This window comes from Fragaria vesca, linkage group LG2 (assembly GCF_000184155.1).
Source record: "Fragaria vesca subsp. vesca linkage group LG2, FraVesHawaii_1.0, whole genome shotgun sequence".
NCBI classification, from domain to species: domain Eukaryota; kingdom Viridiplantae; phylum Streptophyta; class Magnoliopsida; order Rosales; family Rosaceae; genus Fragaria; species Fragaria vesca.
Window position 1 is genome coordinate 14,095,018 of NC_020492.1, and position 14,341 is coordinate 14,109,358.

General features: G+C 35.7%; 1 protein-coding gene, 1 non-coding gene and 1 pseudogene across 2 annotated transcripts; 2 read left to right on the forward strand and 1 right to left on the reverse strand.

The window, feature by feature from the left end:
* Nucleotides 1–299: 299 nt before the first annotated feature.
* Nucleotides 300–1,168, forward strand: LOC101312121 (annotated as a pseudogene).
* An 811-nt stretch (nt 1,169–1,979) lies between these two features.
* On the reverse strand, nt 1,980–12,276 carry LOC101292856 (sterol 3-beta-glucosyltransferase-like). Its single transcript, XM_004290461.1, has 15 exons — nt 11,690–12,276; nt 11,500–11,607; nt 10,996–11,144; nt 10,002–10,244; nt 9,328–9,439; nt 8,687–8,857; nt 7,908–7,971; nt 7,179–7,236; nt 6,894–7,071; nt 6,171–6,301; nt 5,818–5,920; nt 4,585–4,661; nt 4,256–4,303; nt 3,739–3,888; nt 1,980–2,506 (listed from the first exon to the last, which is right to left on the reverse strand). Exons 1-15 carry the CDS (start codon nt 11,757–11,759, stop codon nt 2,306–2,308), a joined length of 1,863 nt encoding a protein of 620 aa, XP_004290509.1. The 5' UTR covers nt 11,760–12,276; the 3' UTR covers nt 1,980–2,305.
* Nucleotides 12,277–12,769: 493 nt separating this feature from the next.
* On the forward strand, nt 12,770–14,119 carry LOC101293154. The gene is made up of 2 exons (XR_183970.1): nt 12,770–13,200; nt 13,745–14,119. It is a non-coding gene; the product is annotated as an uncharacterized LOC101293154 (transcript).
* The last annotated feature ends 222 nt before the right edge of the window (nt 14,120–14,341 follow it).

Below are 14,341 nucleotides of genomic sequence, written 5' to 3' on the forward strand. Positions count from 1 at the left end.
AAGAATGTTGAGAGAAATTTGAGATGAATGAAATTTGAGTCCTCAACTTAGGGAATGCTAGGTCTGGATTTGATGATCCGACAAGGTAAGTAGGTAACAGACATGATGAGTTGCCCCATCCTCTAGGATTAGTGAAAACTGATACTAAAGTTTAAATTCTGACTTGTTAATAATATTATCAGCAAAAGAACAACAACCAATATATGAAAGCAACTATCATGTTGCTGCTACAAATAGGGCTGCTCATGTTCTAGGTTGTTATCCATTTCATACAGCTTCAATCCCCATATTGGTTCGAAATGAATTCCTTCTACAAGTTTCTATGTTTGCTCTTGCTGAGCTTCTTCAACAGCCACCATCTCTGTAGTGCTGATCCTACAGATGGGTTCACCCTTGTGCCATTAACAGATAAGAACTTTGACCTACAAAAACCATATAACGAACCCCTTGATGATCGGTACAGCTACAAAGATGGAGTTCGAAGTTTCTGGATATACAACAACGACAAGCCCTTCAAGACAGACAGCACACAACTAGGCCACGCTCCGAACTACGCATAAAGGTTTCTCTCTACCTTGTCTAGTTTCTCTATGTTTAGTATATTTCTTGCTATGCAATGAATCATCCTCTGACCTCCAGCCAATGGATAAACAGAGATGGAATCAGACCGATTCCCTAATTGCCTATCTGGATATTCCTCAATGTCCTAGGTATCCATGAGAAGCAGATGAATAAGCATTTGCTGCACTTTTCTCATTCGGGTTTTATGTTGCAGGGACATGATTATTCGTCTGGAATCTGGCAATTTGAAGGCTATGCATATGTTCCAAGTGGTACTTCTGGGGTTACAATAGTGCAGATTCATGGGGCAACTGAAGGAGCTACAACTCTACAACTGAGGATGTATGAAGGAGACGGTGGAGATCTCAGATACTACAGATACAACCTAGTTGATACAGGTCTCTACGATAAGTGGTTCAGAGTAAACATAATCCACAATGTTGGCAAGGGGAAGATCATAGTTTTCATTGACGGTGTTAAAAAGTTTGTGGTCAAAGATCAGGGACCAGGAGACCTCTACTTCAAATGTGGTGTGTATGCTGCACCATTTAATTCCAGTAACTACATGGAATCAAGGTGGAAGGAGATCAAACTTTATGAAAAGTAATCAGAATACTACAATATTACCATCTTTGTAGCTAAATATAATGACAGTATAGAGGCTATGCCATCTTTTATATATGAATGTACAAAAATATGGTTTCACTAGAACTCATAAAACTCTATCTCCCTCTCCTAGTTCTTTCAGTCAAGGAAATCTACGAAATTTACTAATTTAGTATCCATAAAAATTACTGATATTGGAAAATTAATGTTACAAGTAAAGAATCATTGCAATCAGTAAAGAACTAAAGACTCATCACAAGAATATGGTTTCATTAGAACTCAAAAAACTCTATCTCCCTCTCCTAGTTCTTTCAGATAAGGATGTCTGCGAAATTAAGTATCCATAAAAATTACTGATATTGGGAAACTAATGATACAAGTTAAGAATAATTGCAATCAGTAAAGACCATCAATTAAAAATTAAAAATTAAAAAAAAGACCAAAGAAGCAAGAATGTTCCGTGCCATGTTATTCACCCCTCGTATGTTGGTTAAGATGATCACTATCGGTGGAGTAACCATTCAGGATTTAGTTGCACTACACAATCCATAATACCGTCTAGTCCCCAGTGCAACTAAAGAACTAAAACACAACTCATCAAACCGTATGCACAAACAATATGGTATAATTGCTGTAAGCATTTGCAGATGCAGATTATAACCAATATTTTTTTCTCAAAATTTAACCGAACTATCCGAAATCGATCCCAGCGGTGTTGTTACAAGCGAAAATCAAAGGTACATGTCAAAAGTACAGGAATTTGACAAACCCAAAGGTTTGTTTCAACCCAATAATCAGCAATAAGGAGACAGTGAGAAAGAAGGGACCAAAAATTAATTTAATATAATTTGGCTAAGTTCCGCATAGTTTCTCACTACAGATCAGCTTTTCAAACCGAAAATGAAGTACAAGAAACCTAAAACTCTCACACAAGCTGTCAGAAATCTACGGTAGCTCTAAACAATATTATTAATCAAACCCACACTGGGAAGCCAAGAATGGAACGAATGAAATGCAAGATGAATATGATACGACTATAAAAATAATATTGAAAAAAAAATATGAATATGATATGACTAAAAATAATATTGAAAAAAAAAAAAAAACCTATACACTAGTACATGATACAGCACAAATCTTACGAACCACATGGCAGGCAGCACCATTTTTCAACTTGAAGAAAGAGCCACTGCAAGGGGTTTACAGGTTCATCTTCTTCTGAAGATGCAGTTGGTAATGGTAGCTCAGGAGGTAATTGCCGGTGAAATGCATCAACTGCAGCTGCAACACCGTCTTCATTCTCTATCAACTTTGCTATTTCTAGTGCTCGAGATTTAACCTAGGATAACTCCAGCTTAGTTAGAAGTAGTACATGTGTCGCTATGTTTCTCAACCGTATAACTTCTCATACTAAAGGAAAGATCCGGTAACAATTGTGAATTTGATAGCAATAAGGATCCGAAAAGAACAAAAACTTAAAAGGTCAATGCCATATGCTCAATTACAATGCCCCTGATAAGTAGTTGCATTCGTAATTTCTGTTGTCACTTTATGTTTTGGCCAGCCACAGTAAATATTTTCCTTTTCAAATCAATTTCAACATAATATACGTACAATTGGAATCATATTTTCCTGCTTATAGTTATTTTTTGTGCATTTGCAGCCTGTCTTTTGGTGCATTAAGGTTTTATCCAGAAAAGTGTAAATAAATATTATAAGACTAACATGTTAGATGAAAAAACAATGCCAACAAGAAAGAGAAATATACTATAAATGCTAGTTGAGTGAAAGATGCTATGAGAAAACATTATTATTGAGGGCGATAGCCGCATGAGATCAAATATTATACCTGATGCAAGACATAATGTATATAATTGGAACTTATTCCTTATGCTCAACTACGATGCAAGACATAATATATAAAAGGTCATTGCCATATGCTCAACTACGATGCCCCTTTCATATTCTGAGACTTTCTAATCCTTATATTTCTTGATTTCTGGCACAGTGTAAAAAGAAACATGCATATGGCCCATACCCCTCAAAGTGCCATTTCTCTAGCCAGTAAATTTCTTCATTTCTATGTCAATGACTGTTCAACTAAGTATACCTTGCTTGCATCTGCTTTGAAAGAAATATTTTCATATGATAGCAGACGCTATACTTATAAATATGAAACTTAAACAAGTCACTCATCTTGGTATTACAAGATTAAAGATATACAGGTAATAAAGCATCACCAAATGTTCCATCTGTGTTCTTGTTTTTGATAGGTTAATATATTTCTGGCTCATATAGACGAGCATATGTTTGATTATTTCAGCCAAAAATAAATAAATAAAAAAAAATAAAAAATAAAAAACTATCTTTGTTGTAAAACTAGATTTTCCCTACCAAATCTATAAAACTAGATTTTTTTTTTTTGTCATCAATTTTAAAAGTAACATTAAGTATAGCATGGGAGATGAAACTTATTCAAGTCAAACCTATGTCTATATGGCAATGAACCCATCAGAAAACGATTTATAAGAAATATTTTGCTGATAAAATACAGTATGACATTAGAAATACCTCTGGCTCCAGCATGAATCTAATAGCATTTGAAAGACTCTCAACGTCGAGCTGGGATATAGGTATTGGTGCAGGTCCCAGTCCTTTCGCATGTATCCTATCACCCCAGAAGAACTGATCTCCAAAGAATGGTACTATGGTTGTTGGACACTGTATTTTGTAACATTGCCATTAGATAGCATCAAATAAGAAAAGATGATTAACTGATTGATAACTGGAAATGTCTATAAAAGTTAATCACAGTATAGCTTAATTAAATTCATTTTCCTTCACATAATATAACGATTTTCAAGTACTTGTCAAAACCTAGATGACAAAATACTTCCGTGTTTTATTGGGGTTTACACCATGATTTGAATCTAAAAACTACCCCTATTGCACCCCATTCTTGCCATCTAAACCATAGCTCAGGTGCTTGGTGCAAACGTGTGTCAGCAAAATGTCAAAATAATCTTATAAAACTATTCTCCCAGAAATCAAGGTTATTAAAAAAGACAACTTTGACTGAATGCATTACCCCAGCTCTTAATCCGGTAGCTGTAGTTCCAGCACCGCCATGATGAACCTGCATAATAGTGGAAGTATGGCTTCAAGTTAGACCATAAGTATCATTTCATAGCATACTTCTCTGTTAATTTGATTTTAAACCAAGTCTTTCTGAAGAATGTTAGAAGTTGTCCAATTGCTTTACAGGCTGCCCCTAAGATTAATTGGTTGAAAACAAAACACAATAATAATTGAATCATATGGTAGCCGAGCTAATCTATCTAACAGAAAATGAAAACTCATCAAAAGAAATCCTGCATGGCAAGAAGTTTCCTTAAGCTTGACAAGATGTGCACATACCACTGCTGAACATTGAGGAAACAGCCAATCATGAGGGCAGTCCTCCAATTGGAAAACATTGTCGGATGCTTCTGTTACTGTAAGAGGCAAATCAAATTAAATATAAAGTTAACAACCTATGCTTTTTCATCATCTTAAGGCAAGCAACTTCTACTGATTTCCAATCAATACTATATTACATAAGGTGTAAGCAGAAAGCATAAACAGATATTGATTTTTATAGTGAATTAAAAGTCAAAACACAAAATGTAATGTGAGAGAAAGAGAGAGCAGTTAACATCTGTGAAGACTGGATACCAAACAGATGTGTATAAACCAATAATTTACTAGAATAGTCTTAAAACAGTGAAACGTTTACAGGAAAACAAGGCCCTTGTCATGTCATAATCTGTCATTATAAGAATCTTTTCAGGTACTCGTAGTCAACCATCATAGCACTATTTTTAATTAAAAGAGAGTTGGTTATTTTAACCTCTTAAGATTTTCTATAAAGAAAGTTCCTATGTCAGGTCTTGTGACAACACAATTCAATACATAACAAAGGGCTGCTTCCAAGAACCTACGAAAATTAGAGTTTAAATCTTCTACTTAAAATTTACTGGTGACTTGTTTCATTTCCCTACCAACAGGACTGCTATACTAAAGAAAACTAGAGAGAGAGAGAGAGAGAGAGAGAGAGAGAGAGAGAGAGAGATTACTCCAAGTTACAAAATGATTGTGCAATTCAGCTTGTGTTTTAAGATTATCAGTAATATTCCAAGAAGTATTCAACCAATCAGGTGCTTTCTTATGCATAGAGACTATCCTGGATAAATTTCTGTGAGATCTGTAAAGTAATATAAAAACTATCTTGGCCCCTTACGAAATTATGGTTTCCATTTCACCTCAGATTTTTATATTATTTTAATGATGTACCCCTAGATCCTGATTGAAACAAAAAGTTTTCAGAAAAACCATTTATCATTTGACAACTATTGAATTATGCCTTGATTCGGACACTCGTTAACCTTCATTGCTACTTACCAAAATGCTAAAGAAGGAAAAAAAAAAAATATTCAAACAGTTGGCAACTAGTCCAGTGATAGATCATCAGATGCATATATTGACCCACCAGAGGTTATAATACTATACTTTTGAATCAGTCCAAGGAACTTTAACTATGTAGAGAAATTTTACAAAATCTTCACATACACCAATAACATGAAAGTTTATTACAAAAAGAAAGAAACTTACAATTCCCTAGGTCTCCCCAACCTCTATCAATTATTCCTCTCTGTCCAGTGTCTTTCAACGCCTCCAATATAATATCAGTAGTTTTCTTGGGATCCTCAAGGGGCTTGACAAGCAACAGGTAAAATTTGGAATCATAATCTATTTGAAATGCATGATGTATGATACCAACATCTTTTAACACATAAACGTTAATCAGTCGAAAAATTTCAGAAAGAAAGATATGTATGAAATTGGTGAAACATGTGAAAATCCATCAGCCACAACAAATATCAAGTCATTATTTCCTCAGTTATGACAAGAATTTGGCAGACGGAAATATATGAATGAAAAATAAATGGTATAACTCAACATACCATGCTTCCAAATCCAATATAGATAGGTTTTGGCCCTTTCTGAATCCACTGAACAAACTCGTCTTGAGGTTGATACTTGGACCCATGGTTTAAGAAACAATAACCGACAACATCCACTAAAGATCCCCAATCTGCAAATTTCATATCATGTCAAAACCTTCCACCATAAATATTGCATGAACATTGCAAAAATATGATGGACGGAAAGTGAACAGTGTGAAGGTATCATATGACAGCTATTATATTCACAATTTCATATAGAGAAGCAGTTTATTAAAACATCCAATTCTAGAGTGCATGTCTGGTTTAAATATCTTTTTCAGTTCCAATACCAACTGCTCAATTTCATTTACCCCCTACTTGTTATGATCTTTAGAAGTAAAGTATTACAAATTTCCAGTTACAAAGAAAAAGATGTTCGTGATTAACTCATAGTATTTTTAACAGTTAATTGAACAGGAAAATAGTATTATAAGGTCACATGTTTAACCAGGTACCGGGCTTGCAAAACAAAAATCCATTCTCACCATCACACCAGCTTTATAAGCACATTTATCGGTGGACAGGAATTGGCATTAAAGGATCTCCATAACAGAATGATCAAAGTAAAGTCATTTCTTGATACTCTTTATATCCAATTGCACAAGACAACAAGGAAATACAAAATACAAAATACATTACTAACACTAGTTAATGATATATGATAAATACAAAATTGTTTACCACTTGGTTTTGGTACAACATGAGGACTCCACATATACCCTGTTGGCAAATGAGATATTGAGCCATGGTATGTGCTGAAGTATGCAATAGGAGCAAGCTTCAACTTTTTTTTCCTGAAGTCATTTATATAACTCCTAATACCCCACCATATCAGTAAATCCACAACGATATATGAAAGCTGGATATGGCAAGGACAAAGGGGAATGTATTTTCCTTAAATTAGTCAACTTGGTCAAACATATGAAAATATATTAGTAGAAGCAGAACAACAAAACAAGAACATACCCAATAACCAGCACTCTGAGGCACCCGTGCCAGTGGGTGAGGGAATTCATAAGTAGGCCTGCCTATAGAAGAGATTGGTGAGATAGCATAACAACAGGAGTTTAACCCAAAAATAAACCAGTATTAAAGAACAGAACATGTTTCCATTTGACCGAGGAAGTCCTTTCCTACCTTTTCCCCTCTCATGTCAATCATCAACTTAAACCAACAACAATCTACGTCACCGGAAAAGTTCTTTCCTACCTTTTGCACTTCCATTACAACAAATAAACTTCTTACTTATGTCTGACATATCTAAAATAAGGACGTAACTGGGCCATCACATTCCCATCTATACTCAAAATTAAAATACTCAAACAGGTGTCTAACATGAAACAGATCAAATGATTGTGTACCATTTTGCCAGACAGTTTGGCATCTTATGGTAAGAGAGTTTTGAAGTACAATTCTCTTCTCAAGCTACTCTGCCAATCTGAGCCACTGCTTAAATAAACTCTAGTTTGAATGAGTGGTCCAACTGATGGATTAAATTACGTGACAACTTTTTGGTAGTTACATGACACATTTAAGTGAACCTTGTTATTGTCAACATAGTATGACTGCTATACTAACCATCATTCAAGTCAAAACTATGCTCATCACTGAGGAAAAATTAGAATTGAAGATATATAATTTATGGTAATCTCTTTTTGTACCACAGAATGAAAGAAAAATGTGGTCAACACTCACGTCCATGGCATTGTGAAGAAAATGTGAAGGGGTACTCCAAGAGCTTCAGCAACATGTGCATGTCCTGCAACCCATATCATATATTCAGACAAGTTTTTACCATACTTTATCTTTTCATATAAGAAGTAAAGAAGAGGAAAGCATTAAAATAATTTCATAGTTGCGTGTATCTTTTTATGTGACAAGGTGACAAGGTGAAGTAAATCCCCAGTCCCCTTCTCTCTCTACTTGCACAACATTTCTCTTCCAGCAAAAATTTACAAATACAGTAACTAACATATTCACCTAAGATAATTGCTTAAAGGAAATAGCAACCATTGCTGTAAATCTGTTACTCCTTAAAAGGGCACAAGAAATAAGGTTTTCGTTCTCCTATTAATCATTTATACTTCCTGATTCTATTACCATATATACATTATGTGCCTGCATCTAACCACTTCTGTTCTCACTACAACCACAGCTTCTCCACTACAAATGAGAAATCCAACTCTGATTTCAATCACAATAGCACCCTATATCCAGTGCATACAATACGACGTAAGGTGTACATGATAATTTAATACTCTTGATTAATATGATAAAAGTCCAATTTTTATATTTTTTAAATGTAAGAAGCCTGAAATGAATTGTTACCAGGCACATAAAGGATTAAAATTAAGAAACTACATAGGTTCACTGAAGTCACAGCTATCAAATTTATAATAATAAAATATCCTTTTAACCCTTGAGACTGTAATTGTATTGAAGTGACATCAAACATTCAACTTGTAAGAACTCACCGTAAGCAGGAGGATTCGCAATAATTGCCTGTGCCTTAAAAGGTAATCCAGTTTCTATATCTGGCTCTGTGCAAGCCGGCAGAAGAGATTCAATAATTGCCTTTAGTTCCTTTCTTTGTATAGATATTTCTCCTGGTCCAGATGGAATGAGACCTTTATTTCTGGCCATATCTAAAATTAAAACACACTTGATTTCAGATACGGAATAAAGCCTCCAACAAAAGGGTATGAGAAAAAAAAACATGAACTAGTTATAGAGCTTAAGAGATGGTAAAACTAGAATTTGGTGTAAGGCAAGTTAGATAACTATTAGTTATTACTTATTAGCTCATGCAAGAAATCAATAGTCTAGTATTCAAGTTGGCCTTCCACGCCTTAAGCAGTTTCACTTTTCCTATTGAGAACTACGGGAAGGAGAGAGGGAGGTGTACATGGTTGACACCAGTTTGTTAAGAGAGACAGAGAGACAGAGAGAGGGAATGAAAATGTTTTTGGACAGCCTGTGAAGTACCACAAAAAGGCTGACAGCATGAGGCAAAATAGACGGAGTGACATAGAAAGTGATCTACCAACCTAATATCACCACCAAAAGCAGTTAACTTGACAAGACAAAAGAAATTTTAATAGTAACTATCCCTTACATCCTGCCAAAACACGAGGATCACCACCCAACGGATAAAATTCTACACCAGCTGACTTAACAAAAGTGCTGAAGTTAGCATGAGTCGCCAACCTAACACGGTGACCAAATTCCTGTAAGAAAACATCAGACAATCAAGAATTAAAAACATACAAAAAAACAAGGGATGATGCAGTATGCTATTTTATTTCATACAAGAAATATGAGTAATCAGACAATGACATTTGAAACTTAATATGACTATCTTTCTAGCATTAATGCATCATCTATTATAACATGGACTATTAAGTTGCTAACCTCCACCATCATGTTAGCTCAAAGATTTAAATGCATGTGATATACAGAAGTGGTGAAACACTAAGTGACTCAATTGATCAACAAAACAATATCTATACAGATGTAAACAATATCTTCAATTGCATAGCTATTAGTGCATTAACTTTACTAACACGAAACAGACTCAATAATAAAATACCTCTTGCTAATGCACACAGGCAATGTACTTTCAAAATATATAAGATACCAATATGTTCATGGATCATAAATGGAACAATGTTTAATGAATTTACGATTTTAGGAGAAAAACAAATCCTCATACAAAGAAATACATATTAAATATTAAAGCATGAGAAGAAAATTATTGCAAAAATCAGCCCGTTATGTTGTTTAACATGCCTGAAATCTCTTCGCCATAGCTAGAAAAGGCTGTACATCTCCTCTTGTTCCAACCACAAGCATGGCAATTTTCAATCTTGGAATTGATTTTGTTATACTGGAAGTCGTATCATCTAGACTGATGGGCACATCTTCAACAGAATGAAGCTCTAACAATTCAGATGCAACAGGTGCACTTCTCTCTAAATCAACTTCTACTGTTCCATCATTTTGTATCTTGACCATCTCAACAATTAATTTTTTCTGAAAACCAAAGAAAAATAATGATAAGTAAAGAAATGAATTAAACATGATGAAAAATGTACAGTATAATAGTGCCATATAGTTTTAAAATACGGTTGTAATGACTTGCGAGGGTGTGGATGTTAACTAGAGGCCACAGTGATCAGAGCTGCTAAATAATTCAACAGCATATAACTCCAGTTATGTAATTATACTGATTTCATTATCAGGTATTGAAGATTTATATGATGGTGCAAGGCAGGGACCGTCTTACACTATCATGCTCAGAAATTAAACAGCATGTGGCATCAATCTATTCACCACGAAGTTGCAGTTTCATAATGGAAACTATCTTAGCATGTTTTAACTTTTAAATTACATGTTGAGTTTGAAATACCTGACATTGGGAAGACTAAGGTCTACATAGAAAGATTAAAGACCCTAACATTGTATCTTAGCAAGCAATCTACATGTCAGACTCACTTGCATAACATGCTACAAGTCGCCCATTATAACTCGAGCACACAGTTGGTCGACTAACATCAAGGGGGTGGCTGAGATTGTAAAATTAATTACCATAGAACTCTAAGCCTTACATAATAATATGAAGTTTTTGGACCTCTGCCCCCACTGCAAATTGGTTTCAGGTGGATGCTCTAACTTTAACTTAAAGCACCTCTTTCGTAACTTGAGAACTTATGTTAAATGATAAGTTAGAAGTAGACATAAGAATCGGAACACTCAACAGCATGCATATTATGTTCATATCTACCTTGTCACGTTCAGACAGTCTATCCAGCATTAGATCATGCCTGCGACTTTCCCTCCTCTCCGTCAACGATCTAGCGAATTTAATCTCATGCTCATCAATTAACAAATTCTTGGGAGTGCCAATAGGTGCAGTGATCCAGTGGTCCAAACCTTCATGAAGATAAGCTTAGACATCAGTGGGTGTATATAACATAATTCCAAACAGAAGCAGCAAAATAGCAGTAAATGGTGATTACTCAGATAGATAGGACAAATAAACATCCGGATAATACTCTGCAATCCTATATATGAATTCTCAGCTCTCTCTCTCCATTCAACAAAATCTAGCTAACATAGTTGGTCATACATGATTGCAAGCTTCTTGGCCAATTAAGAAGGAAGTTATCCCATTTGGTTAGTTAGAGGTATATAGCTTTCAGTAAACAGAAACACCCTCATCAATATCTTCATTGCAAGGGCTCATTTCAGTCGACAAATGTATAAGAACCAAACAAGCAACACTAACCTGTCCGAGGTGAAGAACCATCATCAAACTCTTTTGACTGAAAAATCTCCAGAACCGAAGAACGCCCTCCCGAATTAATCCTCTTAGTCTTTGCCTTCCGAAAAGAACCTGCATATAACCACTCATTTCAGAACCAATAAACCATTGCTACTGACTAGTAAGCATCAATGGTGTAACTTAAACCCCTTACTCTGTCCTGGGCTGCTAACACTTTCATCTTCGGATAATTTCAACGGATGGTCTACGCCATTACTTCCCATTTCACCTTATGCACAGCCCTCAACAACAGAAACCCACCAAAACCGCAACTCTGAAAACCTCAGTAACAATCCCCAATTCCCAAATTCTTGAATGCACAAGAAACATGAGCTGAGTTCCCTGAATCCCACTAAAATTTGAATCTGACAACTTGACAAACCACAAACAGCAAAAAAGTACCCACAACTCTCAAACCCTTCAAAAAGCAATCCAAATATCCAAAACCCTCAAAATTCAAGACCTACTAAAGCTGTAAATAATAGAAGAATTGAAATCATCGAAACTGAGCTGGGTGCCTTAGGCAGATCATTATTGCCAGCTCTACTTTGACCCAAAACAGCAGCAGCCACCAGTCAAAGCGTGGACCAGTTGGTGGCCTCAAAAGTTCAAACCACCTTTTGAGCCTCCAAAAGTAATACTAAACTAGCAGATACGGCTTTGGAAACTGAGAGCAAAGAATCCACACTGCATAGACCAATCTGAATTCTATTTGGAATAAAGACCAATCTGAATTCTATGTACAGATAGAAAGCACTCAACCCAGATGGTGAAGAGACTTTGAGAAACTGCTAAAGGTTGGAAGAATCAAAGAAATAGAGTTGAGAGGTTGGTTGGTTATAGAAGAAGCTCAACAAAAGGAAGCTTCAGTCTGTGTCGGAGTTGCAATGAAACATCGAGTTAGAAGAGTTTGGACTGGCTCCCTTGATTGTTTGGTCAAATTTTTTTTAGTCAATACAGTTTTCCCCTTTTTTTATCTTTTATTTTGCCCGAAATGAATGTATCCCATGAATATAGAATGACCTTGCACATGTACGAGGCCAATTTCAAGGATACAAGTCATATAACCCTTGACGGTTCAATCCCATTCACCTGGTCACCTACTGACCAGGAGTCACCGTTGGATTAAGCTAACTTAGATTTGATGGTTGAGAATCAAACATTCTTTTCACTGTGTTAAACACTTTATTGATAACAGACGTTAACACCCAAACGACTCCTCCTATTTTCGATTACCCAGACGTTGCCTTCTCTCAATCGATCTCATCGTCTTCTCCACTCCTCTTCTCACTAATTCATATAATCCATCAAATTTGCTGCAAACCCAGTGAGGATTCGGCGGAGACGGAGACCCAAAGCGGAATGAGTCTACCCCTCTTATCCTTTCTCTCAAGTTCACAAATTTGAGGAAAAATCCAAACTCGTTTCGCTGAAGAATCGACGGAGCCCAAAGTTCGATATCTCCATTCTTCTCCTCTCAATTCCCAAATTGGTCGACAGTATCCAGTGCTCATTGTTTTAATTTTTAGCTCTATGGATTTTGGTTTGGGATTGTTATTATGAGTGATTATTTTGTTGTGTTTCAGAATTTCAGAGAGATCTGCTTTGGATTTTTCAAGAGACGCTTTCTGAGCAGCTTCCCAGTATCGAAATGGCACAGGTCTGGTAAGTGATTATGCTCCTACTTGCTCAATTGTGACACTGTTTTAGCTTGCTGAGGTAAACTCTGTACAACATCCTGTCAGATTTATGAAACAGATATTGCTAGTTGTAAGTTTTGTCATGAATTTAGATCGACAGTTTGATTAGAGAAGAAGTATCACTTCTATACAGAAACAATATCTCTTAATACAATGATTCGTGTTGTGTATGTGATTTGAATCTTGTATAGTAGCAGAAGAACTGTGTTTTGGTATGTGAACCAATGTTTTTTTGATAGCTATATTATTTCTTAACCACATGGATGAGTTTTTTTTATCTTGCAAGTGGCCAATTCGGTAGTTTGTCACTGCCTGTGCTTTCCATTTATATGTCTCTATGGCATACGTGATCATGCCGTGTGATCATGTATGTGGTCAATTTGATCAGTGAAGTCTTGTACTTTCCAAAGGTGGTGCATAAGCATAACTGCACACACATTATAGTGTATTATATACTTTGTTCTTAAATGAAATCGATAGAGAAGTCTACAATTTGATTATTCTCGCAGCATTCAACGATATCGATTGCTAGGCTGCTTGTACAAACTCATACATCTCAAATTTGCAATGAAAATTCAAGATTATGGAGTCCGGTTTGCTGTCTTAAGAGGAGGCAAATAAAGTGTGAGAAAAAGCAGAAGACCAGAACAGTTCTCCAAGTTAACTTGTAGGTTCTGGAAGGAAGACCACAACAGTCAGTACTCCAAGTAGAGGTGGAGCTTCTGTAAAGAAAACACCTTTGTTATGATGATTTGTGATATCGGAGAGACCAAAGAATTTGACGCAGCTTAATCTGATTTCTCATTAACCAATTGTAGTCGTTCACCTTTTGTATGCAACTGTGTGTATTATGATGTCATGATTTACTCATTTAGTATTACCCAAAGCTATCGATACATCTTATGTAGGGCTGCCACTCGGTCGGTTCGAATCGGTAATGGGCGTTATCAACTTTAAAACCAAAGCTTTCGGTAATGAAATATGACTTTCAATTACCAAACCAAAAACTTCGGTATGAGATAAATCTTACCAACTTCGGATGTCGGTTTTTCCGTATTATCAAACTTCATAACAAATATATTTTCAAATATAACAAAACAATACAA